We start from the raw sequence: 27226 nt of genomic DNA, 5'->3' as shown, positions 1-27226 counted from the left end.
ACTGTTACTTTTTGGCATGAGAACATAAAGTCTAAGTAGGACTGGAAGTAATAATAAACAAACAAACAAAAAAACCTAGAGATTTAACACAGAGAACCTTTACTCTCTGGGGTAGGATGGTACTCTGGCTGAGTGCATCATCAGAGGTGTGGCACTGCAGGGGACAGGAGACCGGAGCCCCTTCTATTAGTTAGCTCTCTGGGCCATATAGTACAGCCTCATCTGCATTATCACCACATTCCAATATAAGCACGTCTTTACATACATGCTGGGCTAGAGGAGGAGGAGGAGACGCTGTTGCTTCTCGCACATGTGTGACCTGAAGTAACACACAATTCTTTTTCTCATAACCTACTGGCAAGAAATAAATCATATACCCATGGCTAGATGCAGGCAATGTTTGAAATCCTTATAATCTATGTAGTCCCAAAATTATGTAAAATTCAGGGATTGTATGAGAACAGAAATGAGGGAAAACAACACTGGCTGTACATGTCAGTCTGCGTAACTCATAGTCTCTTTTCTTTTATACACACGGGAGGATGGTTATATAAAGCACAGCAGAATTATACAATAGCTGTTTATAAAACTAGTTGGTTGTATTATGCTAGGGAAATGTTAGTGATCCCCCAAAAAACAGACAGGAGCCAATCTGATGCAACTCACAGCAGGGTCTTTATTCTATTCAAGCTAGCTCATCCCCCTGCCCCCAACACACCACCATTATGCAGGACAGTTTAGGTGGTGGGGGAGGCCGGAATGTCTATTAGAGCAAGGCTGTATAGTAAGCAGCAAGCAGGGAATACATGTACACGCACCTAATTGGAAAGCTATTGTGTCCTTTAACAGAATTGGCTGGTGCTGGGAGTCGTAGCATAAGCTTAACTTCTCTTCCCCTCTGCATTGGTGGTTGTTAGACAAGGGGTGGACTTATAACCTCAAGTGCAAGTTTGTTGGGGGAATAACCTGGAGACACTGGTCTTGTTGAGAATTAGCCTAGAGACTGAAGCTAGGCTCAGGGTTTGTTAAGCGGGCGACTTGGAAACTAATGCTACCAGTCTGTTAGTCTGAATTTAAAAGCACTGGCATCTCAGTTGCATACTTTATTGTATCCTGCCACTGAGTGAGGCACCTAGCACAAGCAAACATGTCACAGAGTTGTACAGGATCAATGAAAACATGGGTAAAGAAAATGTAGGAAACAAACACAATCTAGCTAGTAACTCCAACTCAGGCTTGGTAACCACTGCACAGTGGAGCTATGGGGGAAAGCAACACAGGGGAGGCAAGAGGAAAGTACCTGACACAGACATTATCTTCTGGTGAGCTACTTAAGTTAGCTAGGAGTTCAAGAGGAAGTCGCAGATTTGGGGATGTGGGGAGAATGAGGTTTCAAGGGGACAGTTATAGGCCAAAAAATTCGCCCTACTGTCAGCAAAGTCCAGATTTGATGATAGAAACATCGAATTAGATATACAGTGTTATATTATGGCCTTAAAGTACACCTTTTATTTACTTTTTAATTCTGTACTTTAAGTGAGATATATATCATATAAAATAGTGTCTATGACATTTGCTCCATTTTTAAACAAGACAGCACAGCTAATATTGCAGTCTCTCAGCTCCACTGGAGAATATTCATGAGGCTGTGTGTGTCTCCTCAGCTTAGCTTCTGTACATTTTATTACTAAAAGATGGCCACCTGAATAATATACTCTTCATTTCTATCTGCTTCTGACAGCCATCTAAATTCATTTATATCTACAGTATCTATGTGAAGACAAAGACAGACAGATAGATAAATAGACAGACAGACAGACAGACAGACACAGGGGGTGGGGGCAGGGAATGAGTTTTCTTATGTGGTTGGGTATAACTGAGTCACTGTACAATAGTTCATTCACTCCTCCTGTTTATGAACATGAGAGATGTTTCTAGGTTTGTCCTATTTGAACAGTACTGCTATGAACAGTCTACTCAATACATTTTACCTTATATATATATAAGTTCTCAATCCATTAAAATCTTATTTTTTCTAAATGGTACAATGAGAAACTTCAATTTTATTTTCTTTTTCTATATAGATAATCAGTTATCACATGACCTTTCTTGATTCAGCCACCTATAATCAATCTGTAATGTCACCTCTCTGTTGTATTAAGTTGCAATATGTGTGTAGATTTATCTGCTTCTGAATGTCTATAAAGGCTGACAATGGTCTTCCAGGCATCTACAATGAAAAAGGGCAAAGGGCAAAAGAGGTAAGAGCCTACACAGGCAGGCCAGTGAACCCAAGTCCTTATCAAACTATATGCGTTTTAATCTATTCTCTCTTCTGAACTGTAAAATCAGACTTAAACAGGACAGGTGTTATATACCTAAGAATAGTCCTGAAAATCACTAGCCAGTTGTCAGGAGCCATTTAGCCTCCTTCTGAGAAAGCCTGCCTGTCAGGCAGATTCAAGACAGGCCAGAGTCTAATGGAACATTCCTGGCCTGCTGACGCATGGCGTGATAAGAGAGGATATAGACTTGAGGCTCAAGGCACGGGGCTTCATGTTCTGTTAATCTTGGAGGAAGGAAAAGAAAAGCTTCCAGATAGGGTACAGATAGCCAATGTATGCCAGCCATCACCTCTGCTAGCTTGAGACTTTGTTACCCATGATATTGTAAAGTAATATAAAGCCTATGAGAATTAACCTTGAGGCTGCCATAGGCCATTATCCACTGCCAGTATGCACTGGAGAGCCCTCCCAACTTCAAACTTAGTCTCTGAGTCTTCTTTTCCATTCTTCCAATAATTATCCTCAGTCCCACCTCAGAGGACTGTCTGACCATGCACCAGCAGGACCGGTGGACGAGTGAGCTCTGAAACCCTGCTAAGACTAAACTCTAAGGTTTTATTTTCTAGACTTGATACTACCTGCATGTTAGTACCAATTGCTTTTTAATTTTGTTAATAGGTTACATGAGGTAATTTCTCATTTATAGAAACCTCATTTTGAAAATGTAGAATGGTCCTACGTGTTGTGTCCTATGAGACAACTACAAGCTTGCTCCTGACAATCCTCATGAAATCCTAATAAATACTGTCTTCATCATCTGCCAAAATACTTAAGTCTTTTCTGTTTTCTAAAAATATTCAACTCGGTATGAGTTGCATAAAATAAACAACTTAACTTTGGAAAGGTGAAGCCAGATGTAAGACAGTGCACGCCTATTATCCCAACCTGATGAAAGCAGAGGGGCATCAATCCACACCTCAAAGCCAGTGTGCACTATATAAACCATGCAAACCCTAAAATAACACCTACGAAAATTAGATTGCAGTAGTTGTTTTTATCTTCTTTTAAAAAGTCATCATGCAAGACCACATTTATTATTTTTTATATAATTGCTTTTAAAAAGGAGCCATTAAAGTCTAGTATAAATGCACATATGGCTTTTAAACTCAGATACATTAACATCTCCATTTTTCTTGTAATTCAAGAATAAATGAACTGCAATGGAGTGTTTTAAAGCAATGCTGTTAATAACGACCAAAGTTCTTATAATGAGTGAGGATAGCCACATCACTTTGCAATGACTGCTGCCAGACTTTGAGCTACTTTGTGGATTCTTCTTTTTTCTCTCTCTTTTTTTCTACCTTCTCAACTCTCCTTCTTCCCCAATACTAGGTGGAGAGAAAGAAGGAAGGAGGGGAAGACAGAAAGAGAGGGGGGAGACAGAGACAGAGAGAGAGATAGAGAGAGACAGAGGAAAGGAGGGAAGGAGGGAAGGAGAGAGAGAGAGAGAGAGAGAGAGAGAGAGAGAGAAAGAGAGAGAGAGAGAGAGACAATAAAATGCACACATAAAATCAGGAGTAGGGAGAAAGGGGGCAACAATACCCTTAGAGTATTTCTTGCTGATTAGTGGCATCAGTTTCTTGGGACAAATTTGATCTTAGCCATCAGGATATGTAACCTCTTCTTTCAATCCTTGTTTCTTCTCTGTGCATGATTACATAACATCCTACCACCAACCATCCAACCAGTAGCCCACCAACCATCCAACCAGTAGCCCACCAACTTCTAAGGGCCCTACTACTTATATAACCTCGGAAAATTCCCCAGAATTCCAAACATCACACAATCACAGAAACAATGTGCCACTGGCATTATCAGACTCCTGCTAGAGCACAAAGCTCATAGTCAGCTTCTGTGGACAATCTGAAGCAACACCACATGCTACACCTAGGACTGAAACATAAAGAAAAGAATACCCATGATACATCCCCACACTCAAATAAGTTAAACAAAAAGGAAGGCCCAAGAGAGGATGCTTGAATCACACTTAGAGGGGGAAACAAAGTAGTCATAGGAGGCAAAGGGAGGGAGGTAAGTTGGTGGAAGAGGTGAGGGTGGGGGGAATGGGCTCAAGTAGTCCCAAAGACCTGGGAAGGGGGAAGGCATCCTGGAATCAGTATGGGTGACTGTAGCTAAGATGCGTAACAGTGCTGACAGGACTGAAGAAGTCACCTCCTGTAACCAGGCAGAACCCCCAGCAGAAGGATATGGACAAGTCACTCACAAAACTTTAGACCCAAAATTTGTCCTGTCTAAAAGAAATGAAGGGACATAGATGAAGGAATGGCTAACCAATAACCAGCCCAACTTGAAACCCATACCATGGGCAAATACCAATCCTTGGCATTATTAATGATTCTCTGTTATGCTTGTAGACAGGAGCCTAGCATAACTGTCCTTGGAAAGGCTCTACCCCATAGCTGACTGAAACAAATGCAGAGACCCACAGCCAGACACTGAATGGAGGCCAGGGAACTATTAATGGAAGAACTGAAGGACCTGAAAGGGATAGGAACCCCACAGGAAGACCAACAGAGTCAACTAACCTGGACATCTGGCCACCAGCCAAAAAACGTACATGGGCTAGACTGAAGCACCCGGCACATATGGCACAGACGTCAGCTCGGTCTCCATGGCTGCCTTGTCTGGCCTCAGTGGGAGACAATGTGTCTAATCTGGCAGACTACATACAGCAAGGTGTGGGGATACACAGGGGGCCGCACCCTCTCAGAGAAGGGGAGGGAGGAGGGACTCTGAGAGGGGAAATGGGGATGGGGTAGCATTTGGGATGTAAATAAATAAATAATACATTCTAACATTACTGTGTTTTTAAGAAACTAAAATTCTCACTCAGCTGACTTTCACCTTCTAAATACATATTTTCGTGAATTCTGTCCTATTTCCCATGATTTGATTAACAGTGAACCCCATCCCAACCAATCCTGTGTAAATAGGAAACCATACAAACCCAGAGTCTTTCAAGAAAAAACTACTGATTTAGTAAGTTAAATTTGAAACTGCCAAACATTTTTAAATAAAATAATTTTTTCTATTACATAAAGAGGATAACACATTAGGTAAAGCTAATAAAAATTTGGAATAAAAGATTTTATTTCCTAAATGATTTCATTAGTGCCTTAAGTCTGTCCATAACATGAGAAAAATCTATTTATACTTTACTACTTCTTAAAAACAAATGAAGAAATTAACATTTATACAAACTCTATTATAAGTTCATTATTTGACAAATCTTACTATAAGTAAGTTAAGATCATTCTTTTTATAAGCAAGGATAAGAAGACACAAAGGGGAATCCATTTTTAAAGTATATTAACAGCTAAAACAGAAGAGATAATATAAAAGATTAAAGTCATTTGGAAATAATTATATGTAATTTTCAAAAAAAGATCTTCTTTCATGTATTCTGCATATTGTTAGTTATTAACAAAGTCATTAAGCAAAAATTAAATGAATACAAAGAATTTTCTAATCAAATTTCAGGATATGAAGTTATACAAGTGCTTCTTGTGTTTAAGAATGTAGACCAAAGCCGGGCGGTGGTGGCGCACCGCTGTAATCCTAGCACTCTGGGAGGCAGAGGCAGGTGGATTTCTGAGTTCGAGGCCAGCCTGGTCTACAGAGTGAGTTCCAGGACAGCCAGGGTTACACAGAGAAACCCTGTCTCGAAAAACACAAATCCAAAAAAACAAAAAAAACAAAAGAATGTAGACCAAATGTGCGGTATGAGTATAAAGTCTTTGACCTAAATTCCATACCTCGCTCTACCCCAAACGTCTCTGAAAATGTGCAGATAGATGATACCTTGTTAAATGTTCCACACTACAGAGCAGTTGTAGCTTTGGAGATTGCCATTATAAATCCTTTTCTAAAACTAATCATAACTCCATGGTTAATATATATCAAATGTTGTCTTAACTGAAGGCAAAGCACCTACAAGGTGTCTTTTTACACTAATTACATGCAGTGTCATTATATATTCAGAACTGCAGTTATCGAAAATCCCTCAGAAGAAAAATTCAGGAAGTTTGGGTCAGTCAAAGAGCCTGCATTTCAGTATTTACTATGTGAAACAGAGCTGCCTTTCCCCCCCTAGCACATGTGTTTTTATTCCAATAAAGTTTGATTCAATAACTATCATGAATATTTCATTGGCAAGACACTGTCCCTTCCTGTGGCCAGCGCTGGCTTCCAGCCAGTTTTGTCCTCCTTTCCCTTGGGGCTGTACAGGCCCTTGATCCAGCAACCCAGGCAGCTCTGAGAAGTCTCAGAGTCTGGTGGGCCTCTCTGGCCTTCTAGCACTCACAGAGCAGCTCCTCAGGGCTCCTGGCACAGTGTCAGAATGACACAACTCTGAAAGCTAAGGATGGAGAACAGAATTAGCAAAAGCAGTTCTCCAGTATTTGGAATAGTATAATTGATGAACACATTCACTTGTGAGAGTTGAGAGAATCTTGCTACTCATGATTCCAGAGCTAGAGAAACCACAGTCATCAAATTCATAAGAATAAAGGTGGCACTCGTAAGGTAAGATCCCTGAGTTCATACAGAAAGCTAAATAGCCAGAGCTAGAGAAACCAAAGTCATCAAATTCATAAGAATAAAGGTGGCACTCAGAAGTTAAGATCCCCGAGTTCATACAGAAAGCTAAATAGCCCCAAGACGGGGAAAAATACTGTAATCAAAACAGAATACACATTTCTGCCTGCGTCAATGGCCACTAATAAACTCTACCCATGAATGTGTCTTTCTATATTGAAAACTTTGGGAAGATAAATCACAGGATTCTGATTCTGGTATATTAAACCTATTATTAGAATAGGTATATGTGTGCCTAAAAACCAGGAAATAGAAAAAGACCTTCTCCTTGTTAGACACCAAAGGGAGGAGAGGCATCTAGTCCTGGAAAGGTTCGATGCTACAGTGTAGGGGAATAACAAAAGAGGGATGCAGGAGAGGGGTGATTGGGGAACAGGGGGAGAGGAAATGGCTTATGGGATGGGGGGGGGAGACCAGGAAAGGGGACATTTGAAATGTAAATAAAAAATACAGATAATTAAAAAAAGAAAAAGACCTTCTTCACTATACAGTGTTTATATCTATAGGCAGAATATTAAGAGCACACACACACATAAAATGTGCATGCTCGTATATGCTAAATACATGTTCCATGTCACAAGTTCTCATCCTATATTGTAAAGAACCTTGTTTATTCCAAACATTATTCTTGGTTAATATTTATTATCTGGGCAACTCCACCTCAACAATAAATAGTATGATTTATACTCTGGATGTAAGGAGGTATAGATTAACAAGTTAACAAGAAAACAAGGCATGCCAAAGAAGAGTATTAGGACAGAAATGTTTTAATGTTGTGTGAAACAATTATAGGATGAGGGGCAGGAGGCTAGAGATCCAGAAACCATAGCGCAATCTGGGCAGGAGGCAGACAGTGATTTACTGTTCCTAAGCTCTAGGCAAAGCCTCATCTGGACTGATGGTAACTGGAGAGAGGTATAGAATGAGCAGAGTAGAAATCCCAGGACCAAACACTGAGAGAACATGTTCTGGAGTTTCCTCATGAAAGCATGAGGAGCCAAAAAAGCAAGGAGCAATGGAGAGAACAAGTGTGACAAATGTAGGAGAGCAAACACAGGCAGGCATCCAGGGCATCACTGTGACCTGGAGGGTGACAGCTCAGTGGACTAGAGTTGGGAGCTCCAGTCATGCGGCAGAAGCAACCCCCTCTTCAGTGCACTGCTCTAATTTAAATCCACAGTCTAATGTTTCCCACAGTAAAATGGGTAACTTAATAGTCCTAACACCTGCCTGAACAGCCAGGATTCAAAAGCTTTATTTGTTATTTCAGAAAACTGAGGCACAGTTGAAGTGATTAAACTGAGAGACGTTTGCCCATGAGTACCAAGATTCTCTCAACTCTCACAAGTGAATGTGTTCATCAATTATACTATTCCAGACATTTATACATTAAAATAGAGAAACTAAATTTAAGTTGAGCTAAATGTTCATTAAAACTAAGCTTCATCTTTACCTACAACAATGCTGTCTAAGAAGTACAATGAAGCAGTAGAGAGGCTCAGAACAACAGGAAGCCAGTGATTAATAGATGTATATACAAGTTAGATTTCCACCTGTTATCCCACACACTTTGAAGTAGCATCCCCTCCTCCTCAGTCCCAACTGCCAACGGCAGGCTATATAATGAACCATCTGTATCATAACAGTAAGAGCCAATTCAGATGGGCTGATAGTACCAAAGAAATCTCATTTTTAAATCCATTTTCTCCCTAGTGCACTGGTAGACAAAGCAACATTTTTAATTGCAGGATAAATCACATGCTGGCAAGAACTTAACTTTATAAAACTGGAGCTTTTCAATGTCTCTTTGATGGTCATTATAAGGGATTTCTTTGCTGCACCCCAGCAACAGCAGGAAAAGCTGACCCTATGAACCACTGGGAAGAGAAACCTGCAGTCATGTGACCTTAAAAGAAGAGACAGAAATCTTGGACAGTCTCTTAGGATTCTGAAAAACTAATCAATAGGTTTTTTCAAGAGGACGATGTGGTCCTTGAACAGTCATACTAATAAAAAACTGAAAAGAAACAAAGAAACCAAGAAACTGCCATTTTAAAATACAGAATAGGTGTGATTTCATTTTTCCCCTCTGAAATGTTAAAATAACTCATCAGAGAAACTTTTGCTCTGAACCAAACACTCTCAGACTTTCACAAAAGCTGGTCAGCTGATCCATTGCCTCCCCAAGCACATGAGGTGTCAATACACTGCAGTTGCTTTTAATGGCTATTATCAACATAATGCATTCGCTAACAACCTTTTCTCCTTTTAACCAAAGACATTCCTGAAATCATGCTGAGCTCACTCAGTAGAACAGACTTCTGCGAGAGTGCAGTATTTCAGTGAACATTTTAAAGAATGAAAACGTTAGATTATAGTGATTCTTCCATTTCCTATCTTGTAACATATTTCTTTTTGTGCCCCCGTTTATGTACAGCATGAGTCGTTGACAACTGAACAGCGTTCTACTTAATAATGCTTATGTGTACAAAAACTCTAAAGAACAAAAACTCATGCATGGTCCTTCCTCCTTAAACATGGAAAGGCACGTAAGCCTACATGAAAGGTGAAGGCAGCCTCCACAGCTCCTGCTGGGGCTCTTCCTCCCTCTAAGGTAAGCCCAATCCTATCCCACACCTTAAATATCCTCATACATTCTCTTACTGTGAGCCTGTAAGGGTACATTTGCACTAGCAAACACTGTGAGAAGAAGCAGAAATAAGGGCATGTCACATGTTGTGCTTACTGCTTTGTCATAAACTCTGCCAGGTTATGCTGGCACATGGTGCACTAAGGGACACACTCACAAAGAGAACAGGAAACACATGGTGGTAATATACCAAACAGCAAGGCCAAAACCCAAGAGCATATATGTGTGTGAAACAGAGTGGGGAGTAGAAAGAAAACAAGAGAACTCACTAGAATGAATGAATAATAAATAAGTTTACCTCAGAAGTCAGGTTAGAGTTAGCATAAGAGGAAAGAACAGAATGTGTGTGTGTGTGTGTGTGTGCGTGTGTGTGTGTGTGTGTGTGTGTGTGTGTGTGAAAGAGAGAGAGAGAGCTAGAGACAGAAATAGAGACAGATACTGAGATGGAGAAAGAGAGATGCAGAGAGACAGACAGAGAGAAAAAGATAGAGAGAGAAGCTGATTTGGAGTCACAGTACCAGAAAGGACACTACAGCAGAGAAGGACAACATCCCATTAACAATTTACTGCATACTGCCTTCTGCACTAATTAAAGCCAAATTCACACAGCACCTTCACAGGATCACCATTTAGAAAAGACAAAACAAAACAAAAAAAAACAAAAAAACAAAAGCAAAAGCAAAAGCAAAGAGAAAGAATAACTTACCTGTGGCTGATCAGCTGGCGGTGAGAACTAGATTTTTGGATGTAGGCACTGTAGCCTTGGAAAGGACTACTCTGAATTGCCAAGCTATGCCGTCTCTCAAGAGATCATGGACCACAGAGGGGAACTGAAAAGTCAGGCCACGAGGCTCCACTATGGAGGTCTTAGTATTCTTACTATCTCAAACACACCATGCAGCACTAGTCACTAATAACATGGACTTGAATGACAGACAGGGACACTGCTGAGGCACTGATTACATCTAGGAGCTGAGTTACCTGGAAGTGCCAAGTGTTTCCGCCATAGTGCAACGTGATGTCAGAAGAGACTGTGCTGAGGACAGAGATACTACACACACTATAATTACTACTCAACTATAGCGTCAACTGATAACTGCCCTTCAAAATATTCATTTGTTTTTGTTTTAAAGAGTGAAATCACCAGAAATTAACTTTAGGGGAGGGTCTTGTAAGTGTTAAAAGTGTTTAATATAAGATTGATGCAGAAACTTTATAGGGGCAAATTTAAAGTATTAAGTAAATATACACATACATATAAAACCACCAAACCAAACAAAACAGGACAGTAGGGAAAATGTTACACTAGCCCTCAATAACCTGGTGTGTCCCAAAGGGGCAGCTTACATGGGATCCCAGCCCTACAAACCCATGTCACCACTACTGCCACTCCATTCCACTCATTTCAGTGTAACCTCCTTTCTTAATCTTTCTCATAGGAAGCAGCCACATTCTAGAGCTGGGGTCAGCATTGTGCTTCACTACATGTCTCACAGAAGATATCATTTCCACCCTATACTCCTCCAAGAAGCAGATCAGAATGCACAACACCTTAATAGCAAATAAATAAATGCACTGGGCAGTGGTGGCGCATGCCTTTAATCCCAGCTGTTGGGAGGCAAAGGTAGGTGGATTTCTGGGTTTGAGGTCAGCCTGGTAAATAGAGTGAGTTCCAGGACAGCCAGGGCTACACAAAGAAACCCTGTCTCGCAAAAACATAAATAAATAAATAAATAAATAAATAAATAAATAAATAAATAAATAAATAAATAAATAAATATAAATAAATAAATAAATAAATGCTGTGATACCAATCTCATTCCAATGATCACAGAACATGTTGGGAGCATTTTAGTTCTCACTAATATGTGCTCTGAGACAATTCCTGTAATGGGATATGAGAGTACAGCAAAGATTTTTGAAAAACATTATGTTAACAGGGTGGTAATAAAGGTGGAGATGGGATGACTAGGAAACAGTCTTTACCCAGAAAGGCTGGGAAGTTACTACCTAGTGTTCTAAGGAAGAACTATGAGTCTGACCAACTAAGAAACTGTGTAGGCCAGTCACAGCAAAACAATCAAAACAGCCCAGTGCAAAAAGAACTTTAAAGCATTCAAATCCATTCATTTTTAAAGTCCAGAGTTCTAAAATAATCACTCTGTTCTCTGAACAACTCGAGCAAGTCTATACATGTGATCTACCAAGTTGTTAATATGTATGTCCCCATGTTGTAGTTGAGATATCAGAATACAGTAGTATATTCATGGTCATCCCCCACGGATAGTAGTACTCAAAGACATTCAAATTTCTTACATAAAATAATACAGAATCTACACAAAAGTTACAAACATCCACTCTTGTTACCTGAAATCATGTTCATTTTATAATGACTAATAGAATACGAATGCTATAGCAATAGTTGCCCTATTAAAGTATTTAGGCTATGACAGGAAGAGCCATATACGTGTTCAGCCCACATGCAATGACATAAAGAATGTAGAGATAGCTGGGCTGACTGTGCACACAGGCACATGTGCATGGGCTCACTTTCTTACCTGGGTCTTAAATCTCTATCTTAAGTTCTCCATATTTGACTTCCACTTCTTCTAACACCTGTAATGCTTAGGAAACCCTAACAAGTCTTTCTTTGTATTTGATATGTTACCATGTCCAGTGTGGCAGTTTGGATAAGAATGGCTCCCACAGGCTCATATATTTGATACTTGAATTAGGTCATTAGAGAATGGCACTACTTGACAGAAATTAGGAGGTAAAGCCTTGTGTAGTATATGAGGTCTCATAGCAGGAAGGATATCTCTGGGGAGTCAGCTTTGAGGTTTCATATGCTCAAGGTAGAGGGAGACCTATCTGACTGTCTGTCTGTCTGTCTCCCTATCTGTATCTGACTCTGTCTCTCCCTCTTTGTCTCCCTCTGATTATCTTCCTCCCTCCCGCGCCTGCTCCCCCCTCTCTTGCTCTCTCTGTGCCTGCTGATCCAGATATAGAACTCTCAGCTCCTTGTCCAGCACTAAGTCTACGTGTGAAACTCCATACTTCCTGCCAGAATGATAATGGACTAAAACTCTGAACCTACAAGCTATCCACAATTAAACGTTTTCCTTTCTTAGAGTTGCCTTGGTAGAGGTGAAGAAAGTCATGGCAACAGAAAGCCGAAGATAGTATTTATTTTTTGTCAGAAAAGGTAATGTCTCGTTGCCTCAAATCTTATTTTATTTATATTATAATTTCATTTCTAAGTATTTTCCTCTGCAAACTAAACTTGTTAGAAACCACAAATGGGTTTCAAGTATCCATGTATCAGTTTATAACGCTTAAACCACACTGTCCAGAAGCATCCATGAACACTTTTCACGACAGGCTGAGCTTCCCCTTTTCTATCTGACATACTCCAAAAGGCTTTAAAAACAATAAACAAAAGGACAACCATAGTGGCCAAAATAAGACTAGCATTTTATTTAAATGTGCGTGGACTCAGGTTGTCTTTAATACATCTGCTAACAATCTCCACCTCAATGGCAAAGCATTCTTGAGTTTTAGTGTTAGTTTTAGAAGCTTAATGGCACATGTTGGGAAATGATAGGATGACGATGGAAAAACACTATCAATTCACTAGAATTTGTTATCTAGTAAAAGAACTTTGTGAATGCAGAACATAAAGCCGCATGCTATACACACTGCAGACTGCCCTCCATAAAATAACTTTTCTGGAGAATTACTTACCTTGAAGTTCTCCACTCCGACTGTAGAGCTCCCTTCTCTGTTCCCGGAGATAGGCGCTCATACTGATAGCATGGGAGGATGACTCAAACCTAAAATAAAGCACAGAGTACCACATGGGAACCACATATGTGCCATCCATCTCTAAGCTCCCAAACAATCCTATTCTATTCTGGTATAACATTCCCTGGTATGCAACAATTATGAAACTTTGGCTATAACATGAAAACCCCAGAGACAGCTGCCCAAACCTTGCATTATAAATAACATCCCTGCTAGTGTTCCTCTGTATCCTTTTGTAACTTTTCCTCATCACCTAGAATAATTCTGACCTCCTCCACTTCCAGTTACCTTCAGATCATCATCGCCATTGTCGTCACCATCTTAGAGCATGACCACATCTACAGCTACAACAGTATCCAACAGAGTCCTTCTACTTACACTATTACCCAAATAATAAATCCATCACTGCCTAACCACTGCCTCAGCAAACGTAATGGTTCTTCAGAGCAGTTTTCTTCCTGAATTAATGAAATAAAAGATTAATGCACAGAGGATTCTAGAAAAGACCAGTGATACCAAAGAAGCAAGGAATCACTGGTCTCTATCTAAATGTCTAAAAAGACTGTTTCTAAATGGCTGCTAGTTTTCAGCCTGCCCTAAATAGCACCATTTAAGTATTCTCCAGGAATTGTTTACAAAAGTTTACAAATTATTTACAATTGTTTACAAAGGAAACAAACTTATGGTACAGAATGAGTCTATAAAATTGGAAACAAGGAACACAAAGCAAATCAGTCCTAAAGAATAGCTTATGGGTATAAATAAAACCAAGTAAAATTAGGACTACATCAAATAGCAAATCTTTTGATGAGTAACAGATTCCATTTCATAGCTGAGATTTTCAAAGCCAGGATAAAAAGCTGACAAAAGAAGGAATCCTTCTAAGAGTTTTGCCTCTAAAGGGTCAACAACATAGGGAGAAAGCAACAGACTCCGTGGCTCAGTGACTAGCAGCAACAAGAAAGGATCATCATTTCCTTAATCATGTCCCTTTTATAGAGTCCTTGACAAGAAGGATGAATACCAAGATGAGTATCAGCCTATGAAGGAAATACTTCAGTTACTTGATCCGCTTTCCGCACCCTACCAAGAACCAAGAGGCACAAAGAGCCGGAAGGAAGGCAAGGCTTGAAGTACTTCAGAAGTGCCACCTGCCAGTCAAGTGCAGAAAAGAAGCCCCTGACCTCCAAAAAGCATGCTGACAGCTATTGATCAGAGATCGCAAAGGAAAAAACAAACTCTCAGGCAAATAGTAAGTAAATTTTGTACAATAAGAGAGAACTTAAACACAATTAACCTTGGCTAAGTACAATTAAAGAGGGTAATAAAGTCCTTCACAGATTTGATAGAAACAGATTCCAGCTCTCCACAATCTGAGTCCTTTATGACTTGATAGGCTAGTTATTCATGAATTCCCTTTATGTTTGCAACAAGTCCTACACTGAGATAATTTTATAGCAAAAGAGGCATGAGAGATTCTTCAGTCTTTGATAGCCAAAGCCACTGAGGCAAGCTCAGACATGAGACCTACTCAGGCCTGCATGGCTCATTAACAGTGGAACCAAGTTAAAAGTGAGCAGATCTGTTTAACTGTCCACATCTGGGACAATAATGAGGTCTATTTCTGAACAATAATAAACGTGTAAGAATTTTTTAACATTTTGATTTCTAACAATTAGGGGCTCCCTTCCAGTCCCCATCCCTATCCCTATCCCACAATTAAGCTAACACTGAATGACTAAACAAGTATGTATGGTCTGGGGCAAAGACACTGGTGGCAGAGAGCATGACATGTGAAAACCATGAAGCTTGTTTTCTGCAGGAGTTTACAAAGTTACACTGGTTAGTCCTTGTTGTCAATGTGACACAAACCTGGAAAAAGACAACATCAAGAAAGAACAAATCAGTCCTAAAGAGTCCACAAAAGCCTTGGTGAGATGGCTATGTTATAAGTGCTAATTGGTGTAGAAAGGCCCGGCCCACAGTGGGCCATCCTTAGGCGAGTAGACCTGCTCAGTATTAAAAGTTGGCTGAGAAGCCCAGAGAGAGAGACAGAGAGAGAGCAAACAAGTCTGCAGTGTTATCCTGACCCTTCACACACAGTTCCTGCCCCGGGTTCCTCAATAATGGTCTAATCTGGAAATCTAAGCCAAAATATACCCTTCCTCCCCAAAGTGTTTTTGATCTCAGTATTTATCACAGAAAGAACAAGTACATAGGGCAAAGGGTTAAGTATAGCTTTCAAAGTAGGAAGAACTAGGGAGAAAAAGAGGGAGGGAAACTGAGTGACAGAAGAAAGGGACAGCAGTGTGTTTGCAGAACAGAACTGCAAGCCTGAAGAGAGAATAGCACTGGTGTGTGTGTGTGTGTGTGTGTGTGTGTGTGTGTGTGTGTGAGAGAGAGAGAGAGAGAGAGAATACATACAAACACATATATACGTTCTTGTGGCCTTTGAAGTCATAGTGCTGCAAAAATATAATTTATAATCAAGTTCAAAGATTAAGCAAATTTCAAAAGTTTAAAATCTGAGTATAAATATGAAATAAAATATCCCATGTACTTATTTGACTTTTTTCCTTTTTCCTGTATGATGGCTTCTGAAGATCATCATTTAAACTGGGGGATGAAACAGAATATGCATATTGTTAATCTCAAAGACCATGAACATGCAGACCCTCAGCAAGTATAGTTTGTGAGTTCTTTTTCATGTCCTTATTTCAGCATCTCTGGGAAAAAGAAACTGTCTCTGCAGGCTACTGTGATTGTCAATTGTGTTAAAGCGTTTTTTCTCTCAGATAACTAGGGACACGAACTAGTTTCAGGGTGAGAGGCTTCTTTCTCCTTTTCTGTATCCGCACAACTACTTGCTAGCTCTATCACATTATATAACTTATTTTTTCTCATATGTCGGTTTTTGTTTACGAGGACATTTATATATATAGTACTTAGTAAAAAATGAAGGTTAGGTTCTGCTGCTTACAGTTGATAAAATTTAGTAATACCAAATTAAATTGCTTGATTGGAATCATTTTGATAAACTCACCATGTGCGTGGAATCTTGTACATAGAACGTCTTCAAACAGCACTAGCTATGAGTATTACTAAGATCAGACTTAGCTTATAAACTATTAGTTGTCACCCAGAGATACACATTCTGAGCACACAGCTTGACAAAATTCACTAAGATAGTAATTAAAAAAAATTAAAAACTTTTGGATTGTTCCTGTATTTAAAAACTATTAACTGTTAACCAAGAAATACACACTCTGAGCACATAGCTTGTTAGAGTTCACAAAGATGGTAATTAAGAAAATATTAAAAACTTTTGGATTGTTCCTGTATTAAAAACAAAGGTTATTTTTTGGCACATATTTCATTTCCTTTAATTTCACATAAAGGTCTCCAGAAATACCTGGAAAGTTTTACTTTTCTTGATTTTGCAAAAACTCCCAGTAAGAAGCTTTAGTTTTAGATAGTCTGATAGCCATTCCAAAACAGCCACTTTACTTGATGGAAGGCCAACAGGATACAAAACAAAATATGTTTACTTCCTACAAATTGCTCCAAGGCAGTTCCTGCTAGGAAATGTGTGGCTATGGATGGAGAGAGCCCCACCCCTCAGAACTGGCTCCTCACTGCACGCCAGCTCTCCACACTGTGATACCTACTTGAAAAGAGAATTCTTTGGCCTTTGTGGCTTTTTCTTGGCAAAAAAGGCTGCAAACTCTCGTCCAGTACTGGCATAGCTTAGTTGAGCTGAAGGCTCGGAGGAGGTTCGTGTGTTCTTCATATCCAAGTATTCAGTCAACAGCATCTGTACAAGCACAAGGACAAGGTGAATTTATTATACAAATATATCTAAAACCTCATCCCAGACTTTTAGAATATATTAACCTAGACATTCATTCTTCTACTCAAAGACATAAGAAAAGCTTTATTACAACCATAAAATAATATCCCTGTTAACAATTCACAAGGAACATGAGTTTATAGGCACTGGAACATGCCAGGTAGCATGCTGAGTGCACTCGCCAAAATTCTTCCTTACTTAGCGTGTAATCCTCAGTATTCCAAAGTAGAGCAGGATTAGAAGCAATAGGCTAATATTTACTGAGCACTTACTGTGCTCTAGTCAAGGCATTATCTGTTTAGACGTATTAGGTTGTGGGTTCAGATAGATCCAGAAGCAAAGCAGTCCCTGGTGAACTACTGGCAGGCCCAGGCTGTGACCCTTCATCTGGCCAGCACTATATATAAGCATGACAGCAGGCCTATCAAGGAAGGCCTAGGAAGTGGGGCTCAGTGAGGTACTCCTTAACTACAAAGGCTTAGGAGAGATGCTATTTACCTTGAAATGATTTAAAAAAAAAAAAAAAAGCAACTATTTTTGTGATTAACTACTTCCAAAAGATACTCCTTTTAAGATCAACTCACTACTGAGTCTGTGCTAGAATCAACTATAGTTACCAGAATTCTAAATAGAAATCTGGAACAGAAAGTATAACAGTTCCTAAGAACACCTAATAATGCTGATGCCATTGAAGTCGTTTATATCATTAAAAAAAAAAAACAACAACAAAACTAACTATGAGTGAAGGAAACGCTTCTCAGAGAGTCAAGGTCTCATCTGATTATTTACTCACTTACTGAACATTAAATTATTTAAAATACCATCATCATTGAAAAGCACTTGAGAACCCTATGAGCATTATTGAGTAAGTTTGAGGGGGATTAAGTCTCTGCCACAAGCAACATGCTACTCAGTATTTAAATAGCAGACGTTTTTTAAACATTAGCATTCTTTTGAGTCTCAAATCAATGAAGTCTGAATTTCTCATTACATTTTGTGGTTGAAGATGTCGAATTAGTATTAGGTCTTAAAATTGCAAATGGCCCAAGTGATTCCAAACCCTGTTCATAACCAGAATGTTCCACAAAGCTGCCCATTCAACAGCTTCCTTTTAATAAAAATTGTGCAGGAAAACCATAAAATATTGTAACAGAGTGGGGGAAAGCATTACTTATTTATGGGACTGTTGGAGTACTGCCCACCAAGCACATAAGACAATATAGTAACAATACCACCTGGTAAGCATCACTCAACTGTCCACTACGAGGGAGACACTGATTTGAGTCACCATTTACAGGTCAACTGAGGAACTTGATCAAGCAATGAACTGAGAGCTGCTAGAAGGAAAGTAATATATATATATATTTATTTATATATATATAAATCAACAGAAAGCTAAAAAATAATTTCAAAGAGATACAGCATAGAACGATCTTTACTAATTCACAGTATTGAGTGCTGGACTTAACACCAGCACAACAGAGAGGCTCCCGGTACAACACTTATTACACTAAACCAAGCAATTGTAAGACATTGCTTAATGTTGCAGGGCTGATAGCTGGCCTTGCACAATAAATCACTGACCAAGCGGGGCATGACTAACAGGCATTCCCAAACCCAGGTATCTTAAGATCAGTGTTCCTTTCCCACATCAGTAACATCCCTGAATTATTGCCTTGCAGCTCTGTTTGTGGGGCTACTTTTCTCCACCAGTTTATCACTATCTTTAAACAGATTCTACTTCCATCTTCTCAACAAAATTTACCTTTGGTCATTATGTGCTATCTGTAATCTTTAATTCCTTTTTGCCTTTAGGTTCCAAAGTTCTAAAATTAGCCTTCACATCTTTTGTTTCCTTTGCCATGATATGGTGTATTGCTGCTGTCTCTTACAAATTATATCCTCACATGTGTAAGTGTATGCCTGACTTAACTACTCACATTTCAGTGGTAAAGTCTAATTTGCTAAAACTTAAATTATCATTTTTGATGTTATTTTTTAAATTTGATTGCTTAACTTCTTTTGGGTTTGATGAAAGGTTACGAACAACCCTATTAAAAAATGGGGTACAGAGTTAAACAAAGAATTCTCACCTGAAGAACTTCGGATGGCGGAGAAGCATCTTAAAAAATGCTCAACTTCATTAGTCATTAGGGAAATGCAAATCAAAACAACCCTAAGATTTCATCTTACACCAGTCAGAATGGCTAAGATTAAAAATAAAGGAGACAGCAGGTGTTGGAGAGGGTGTGGAGAAAGAGGAACACTCCTCCACTGCTGGTGGGGTTGCAAATTGGTACAACCACTCTGGAAATCAGTCTGGCGGTTCCTCCGAAAACTGGGCACCTCACTTCCAGAAGATCCTGCTATACCACGCCTGGGCATATATCCAGAGGATTCCCCACCATGTAATAAAGATACATGCTCTACTATGTTCATAGCAGTCCTATTTATAATTGCCAGATGCTGGAAAGAACCCAGGTATCCCTCAACAGAAGAGTGGATGCAAAAAATGTGGTATATCTACACAATGGAGTACTATTCAGCCATTAGAAACAATGAATTTATGAAATTTGGAGCTAGAGAACATCATACTAAGTGAGGTAACCCAGACTCAAAAGGTGAATCATGGTATGCACTCACTAATAAGTGGTTATTAACCTAGAAAACTGGAATACCCAAAACATAATCCACACATCAAATGAGGTACAAGAAGAAAGAAGGAGTGCCCCTGGTTCTGGAAAGACTCAGTGAAACAGTATTCGGCAAAACCAGAACGGGGAAGTGGGAAGGGGTGGGTGGGAGGACAGGGGAAGAGAAGGGGGCTAACGGGACTTTCGGGGAGTGGGGGGGCTAGAAAAGGGGAAATCATTTGAAATGTAAATAAATTATATCGAATAAAAAAATTAAAAACAAAACAAAAAAAAAACTTAAATTATTTTCAGGTACAAGAACCTATTCCTTCAGTTGAGTTTATTTTTATACATTTTTTTATCCTCAATTACCTCTTGGCTTTAAATGTAGGACTGCATTAATAATTTTTAATTATAATATAATTAAATCATTTTCAACCTGCCCTTTTCTCCCCCAAGACTTACAAGGTGTCCGTCTCCTTGTTCTCTTTATGAATTTGAATGATATGATATATATTCCTGAATCCATAAACAAAATTTTCCATGTAATGTAAGCTATATATGTATATATATACATGTTTATATATAAAATCATATATGTGTGTATGTATATATGACCTTGAGATTAATGATGGAACCTAACCAACTATCCAAGGCTAATGAAATAATGCATCTTGGAAGAGAATCTACAACAACTAACTTACTAAACCAGTATGATCCCTAACAACATGCTGAATATTTATTTTTCCCACAATTAGACTAGTTATAATTTCTTATTACAGAAATTTCTCTTTGAAACAGATAGGGATCATTACAGAAAGCCTCAACTGATCAAGCATAGAGAACTAGAGATTGTGTGGTTCCCAGTACCAACTGATATATGTATGAACACAATTCTTGCACCAAAGAATTGTCTTTCTGATACATTCATATTGAATGTATCTTTTGATACATTCTTATGTACCCTCATCAATTAATGACTCTGTCACCTCTTTATGTGTACAGCCATTCCTGTCCCCTTTAACAAATTAGTACATCTATATAGTTTTTCTCAACACATCTTGGCTTCCCTAACTACTGTAGTCTATCCAAACATCGGTGACAGATGCATCTGGGTTCACAATATATTTTCTTTGAATTGTACTGTATCTGCCCCCAGCAATGTGAACCCAATACTGCAGTTAAGTCTACCTACTGCAATTATTTCCTGGACATATCATGTGCCTTATCAATTCTGTAATCCTAGAATACATCATCCCTATCCCTCACAGATAAATCCTACCCAAGAGTAGTGCCACTACTTCCTCTTCAGCAACTCTTTTGCAGGAAACACTCAAAGCAATATTCTCCACAATGCTAGGCAAGTAGTTACAAAAAAATATTGTTAGCCTTTAATTTATATGTTTCTTATAACATTATATCTATTTATTACTATTACAGAGCCATACAACGAACACCATTACTTATATATTAAATTAAGGTATAAAACGTGATAATCTTTAACACATAGGCTGTTATATGCAAACTGGAGACAGCTACAAAGTAAAGGAAATCCAATATGTATTTAGTCCTCAATATACAAATCTGTAAAACAAGTAAAACACAAAAGGAAAGGTATGACCTAGACCATTGGCCAAATGGCTGTGGCACTGCTTTGCACCATTGTGTTGGACTCTGTTTCGAACCCATTTATGCCTAACTAAAAATACTTCCTTTTAAATCAAGTAGCATTTTCCTTAAATAAAATATTAAAACAGGTACAGTTTTAGATATCTCAAAAAAGAACTATAAATGTTCCTATTCATCAACTGCTGGAAATATGACTAAATTGGATAACTGAAGTCTTCTAAATTAAAATCTTGGTACAACATATGGAGGGACTCATAGCTTCAGCCACATATGTAGCACAGAACTGACTTGTAGGGCATCAATGGGAGAAGAGGCCCTTGGTCCTGTGAAGGCTCAATGCCCCAGTGTAGGGGAGTGACAGGGCAGGGAGGCGGGAGTAGGTGAGTGGGAACACCTTCACAGAAGCAGGGGGAAAGGAATGGGATGGAGGGCTTCCAGAGGGGAAACCAGGAAAGGGAGTAATATTTGAAATGTAAATAAAGAAAATATCTAATAAAAAAAGAAAAAAAAGGTCTTGACAAAAACATTAGATGCTTGACAGTAAAATGTAACTAGCACAGGTCACTGGTAAACTGTGTTCAATCCCAAGCATCAAACTAAAATAAAATAATGAAATTATATAATTTCATTAATATTCTACATCTTAGTAGGCAATGCAAAATATCTTTCAAACTGCACATACACATTTTAAGCCCATATATGTATGTTCAAATTTCCATTTTATCAGTGCCATAAAAAAATAAAAACTGGAACAAAGATCTTTACATTTAACATAATTGAATCGATCAAAGAAAATCTATACAAGATAATGCCACATTCCTGAGGCTCTGGATCCCTTCCTATTTCAGGCACTAATTTCCTTTATAATTTTATAAAGTGAAAACTTTTTTTTAAATTATTGATTTAGAGTTCAAAAGCAAATAGCAAAGTTTATGAGTGTTTTACATTGAACTTGTAAGGCTTTGATGTGTCAAAGAGAAGAAACACAAAGACAGTTGGAAACAATGTTGAAATCTATATATCTTCAAATGAGACCATGATTCATCATATGTTTGAGGACCTAGAATGCTGAGTGGCTCTCTTAACAAAGCAAGGATATGTACAGCGTTAAAGAATATAGAAATTGCAATGAAAACAGTCAGTTCTGCTACTGTACTCTTGGATTAGCGGTTGATGCTGTGTTAGTTAGAAATTCCATGATGTAATAAAGCCACAAAATTCTGAAATTTTTAAATTCGTAAAACACTAGTAATATCATTCTGAATGAACTCTTCATTTACCATTTAATCTTATTTATTTAACACATTATCTATGAAAAGTTTGTAGTTGTGCATACTGAGTTTTTCTAAAACTAAATATGAAATTTGTGGGCTTATTTGTAACATGACTCCACGTGTAAGGGGAAGATGCCTTTCCATGTGTAAGGAAAAAGAGCTTTGAGATTTTGACCTCTAGTATTAACTCCATCTTCTATTCATTTTTTTTGAATAGTGATCTTTTTATGTGACTTCTCCTTCGTCGTATAATAACAACTAGCTGTAGCTATCTTGCCACTAGGACTTTAATGAGTAGAACAGATTAGTATTACTCTTTAAGACCCTCACAGCCAAATGTAAGATATTTAAAATCTTACAGAGGCTGGCTGGCCATTTGCCTAAAGTTGGGTTAGTGGTAGAATGAAGTTTTCCATATTCACAAGTTGTTGGAATGAAATATTCAAGAAAATGGCACTTTAAAAACCTTTTTGTTTATCTAGCTCATAGTTCATACATATTCGTAAAGACTTGTTCACATATGTGTTTATACATCTATATTGCCTAGATTATAGACTGCAATAATAAATCTGAGTTAAACTTCTAAGGAGACATCATGAGCCTGCCTTCCAGGAGATTAAGGTCTGCCTTCACCATGGATACTGCTATCTCACTCCAGTGAAAACCTACTGGAATTTCTCTAAGGCTTTTGCCTGCAGGGGTTTGTTTTCCTTCTTTTGTGTTTTGTTTTGTCTGTTTCCTGTTCCTGGGAGTTTAGAACCTCTCTCAGTTCAAGCCAAGCTCTTCCTTGGATTTCTGAGACCTGACATGGCATCACAAGCAGCGCAGCTGCTCCCAGTGGATTACCTAAATGGAAAGTACTACAATCTAAAGGGCAGCTCCTCACTGACGTTCCACATTCACAGATGAGCTCCCCAGGGTAGAGCTACAGCACCCAGGGTGAGACTTTGGGCTTTCTCAGGTACATTAATTTACTCACATCATGGGAGTAGCATTTATTAAATTTCTGCTCCAATGCGATAAGTGCTACCCTAATGACCCCAAAGAGTTAATGCATCTTGGAAAAGAGCCAAATTGCTCTCTGGAGACAGTTTATTCAATTAAGTACCTAAGACCCAGCATTTTCAATTAGCAGTTTAGTTACTAAAGACTCTTTCATATTGGTTATCTGTAACACGTGACTATTGACACACATTAAAAATCACTTATAATTCATTCAAAATGAGATCTCAGAAATAACAGGTACAGATCCAGATTCAATTAACATTTATTTGTATCTACAGAGTGCTAAGAAGTATGCTAAGTATTGTCCTGGGGTTTGAGAGAAACACTGTTAAGGCTGAGAGGTAATGAAGTTTGAAAGCACTAAGAATATAGCACCTGGATACCAAGATAAATAAAGGAGCCCACAGAGAAAACCCCAATTGGTTTATTCAGAATCAAGTTCCTATGTACCCTGCTCTGAATATATATGCCTACTCTCCCTTAACTGGGAAGGTCTTCCTAAATACCTAAGTTCTTCTGCTCCTGTAAAAGCAACCAGTTCCCTTTCAGTCCACAAAACCTTTTCTGTACCATTAAGTACTTCTAGGATCACCAGCAACCATCAGAGATGTCTATCCAGACCTAGCAGTTAACCATCTACAGCTGGATATTTAGCTTTTACTTATCACTTAACCTCCTTCTATAACTAGATTAGAAAGCACTTTGTCTAAAACTCTGTATTACAACAATTTCAAATAAAGCTCAATTATCATTTTAAAAGTCTTTCTAATTAAAACACAATTAAAATCATTCATTCTAGACTTCTTGTAGGCATACATTTTCAAGAAAAATTCTATCTTCAACATAAAATTTCACATCTAAATTAGGTTTATAATTAGATATACTGTTTATACTAAGAAGTTACATGGTAATTCAAAACACGAAACTAAATTATTTCATTTATGTGTTACAAATGAGGTTAGTAATAAATTAAAAGGTCAATCAAATGAGCTACATTGATGATTTAAATTAGTTTATAGTACAGATAGAAACTCGAGGGTCCAAAAATGAAGAACTGATATTTCTGCTGTAAAATTTAATTATTTTAGATCCATTTTGTCATCTAACTTTAATTTAAATAGTTCCTTATTTTATTCTGATCTCTTACTCAAAAACAATGTCTGATCATAAAAATTTCACAATACTGAAATTTATGAAGGTGCAAGTATCCTTTAGGAGCAGCTATATGCAATATATATTGCTAACTTGCTCTCTTCATATCTGACCTCATTATTTTACTTATTTCTAAATACTAAAAAGCAGGGCTCTGATATGCATAAAGTACGTGATTACTTACGTGCATTCATCAATGGAAACTAATTCTGTTCATAAGTGAAATAAAAACAAATTGAGCTTCATAGACAGCATATGACCCAATATAACCCTTTTCTCTGTGAATTAGAAGCATCTATGAGCACATATGTCAGTCTATAAATTATATTACATCCCTCTGTATCAACCAACTTTCCTCCCTCCTGCACATATAACTCAAGGGAATGTACCTGAGCTTTAAAAAATAGTTGTATACCTGAATTACATTTCTAATAATTTGTCAAATTGTGAAAAGACAGAAATTCAATAAAGTAGGATGATGAATGTGAACACACACAACATGAGACTGCATGCCTGTGAACAGGACTGGAGAACACTACATGGAGAAGGGGCTAAACGAGCACTTACACTTCTGCAGAGCATCAGACCTCCACCTAGTTAGCTTTGGCACTGTGCTCCCATTTTGTAATAAGCTCATGGTAGAAAGCAAGTCAGAAAAGGAAACGATAGCAAACTATTTAAATAGCAACCATGTTAACGCAGAAGCAATACAGTACAATTCATGTACTTCATGTTCTCTGTTAATTGCTTAAGACATCCTGCTATAAAGAAGACAGCAACAGTAGCCAGATCCTAGTCTTCTTTAAATGCCAGCTCTTAATAGCAAACCCCCAAAAGGTCTTAATTGCATTTACCAGGAGCTCATGAACTTTAAAAGTTGTTAATCAGATTTCCATGTAAATGGAATAACGATTAAAGGTTAAGTACAGGTTTCTGAAATTTCAGAAGTTGAGAATATATTGCCCTTCGGGGGAGGAGGGGAGTGGGATATCAGCCTTGACAAGGACTAAACATCTTAATTAAACATGCAAAACTACCAAGCTTATTTTTGTATGAAGTTCTATTTCCAAATGTCAAAGTTAATCATGCACTTGACTAAAATGTGGAATATTCTCTCTGCCAGAGAATAGTATTGTAGCATTCTCTTCCAAGAAAACATCTGGAAGTCTCCAGAATTCCTCTGCTATCCTCCTGCACCTGATCCTCACCTATGCTATGTGGAACCCTAAGAAACACATGGAAATATCATCTACAGAGAGATTTTAATTGCTCTCCATCTGAGGCGGAATCCAAAGCCACAGGTTTTTTTCTTCAGTTTCATATTTATGTGATTTGGAGAAACATAAGGCACTTCCCCATAAATTCACTGCACCTGTGTCCCTGGAGTGACATGTTGACAAATGAACATGACATCTCCTCAAACTCCAAGAAGAATTTATGATTCCTAGAAAGAATATATTTGATCAATTATAGTGTCATCACAGTTGAAAGCAAAATCATGTCTTTGGAGTGAACATCACTCAGTTTCTGAGGGCCTAAGTTCTGCAATAGGATGAAGGAGACCTAAGCCCCAGGCAGATGCTCATACCATCTCTAATGTGTCTTCCCAGTTCTGCAGCTGAATAGAAAACAGGTATAGAAACTGCTGATACAATAATAATACAGGAAGTTTTGCTCCAGAGAAAAACAAAGGACTCAAGCAATCAAAACAACATTTGCATTATATTATCTAGTCAGGAAAACTAAACATGCCTTAATCCAGGTAAACATTTATGGAAAAAAAGAAAAAGTCGCAGAAACTCTTTTGTCCCCAACAATACCTTCAACTCTCCACTTGCATTCCTATAAGTTTGAGAAAATTCTGTTTCTGCAACACAAACTTCCCACTGCACTGTTTTATTTGTTTGTTTGATGAAGTTTGAGTTCTTAGCATTACTGCTGGAGCTACAGCCACTACAACTAGAGAACAGCCTTGGGGAGAATTATGTTGGATAATTCAATTTCACAAAGGTCAATAAAACTTTGAAATACAATTCACTGACAGAGGGTCTCCCTAAGAATGAGGTCTATGCAGAACAAGGGTACTTGAAACAACAGCAACTGGAATACCCTGGATCAAAGTTAGGAGATTCACCTGCACACAGAATTTAAGTAGAGAAAAATCACATTTGCTTTATATGAACCTAAAAGAGAAAAAGGTTTTCATATACTTTCTCTTCCCTTCTCTTCTCCTCCCCACTTCTTCACTCATACAAGCTTTATCATGT

The 27226-nt window shown here is 38.3% G+C and overlaps 1 protein-coding gene across 3 annotated transcripts in view; it reads right to left on the bottom strand.

Moving 5' to 3' along the window:
* The window catches only part of Exoc4 (exocyst complex component 4), a 772455-nt gene that overhangs the window by 550742 nt on the left and 194487 nt on the right, over positions 1-27226 (bottom strand). For all 3 annotated transcript variants that reach the window (XM_052173404.1, XM_052173402.1, XM_052173403.1), the window contains exons 8-9: positions 17085-17230; positions 13357-13445 (exon numbers count right to left, since the gene is read on the bottom strand). In XM_052173404.1, the coding sequence (XP_052029364.1) occupies positions 13357-13445; positions 17085-17230 (235 nt within the window). The remainder of the gene's footprint in view (positions 1-13356; positions 13446-17084; positions 17231-27226) is intronic.

Source organism: Apodemus sylvaticus, chromosome 2, assembly GCF_947179515.1.
Source record: "Apodemus sylvaticus chromosome 2, mApoSyl1.1, whole genome shotgun sequence".
Taxonomy (NCBI): Eukaryota; Metazoa; Chordata; class Mammalia; order Rodentia; family Muridae; genus Apodemus; species Apodemus sylvaticus.
Note: the sequence above shows the minus strand (reverse complement) of the source record. Positions and strands in the feature narration are given on the sequence as shown.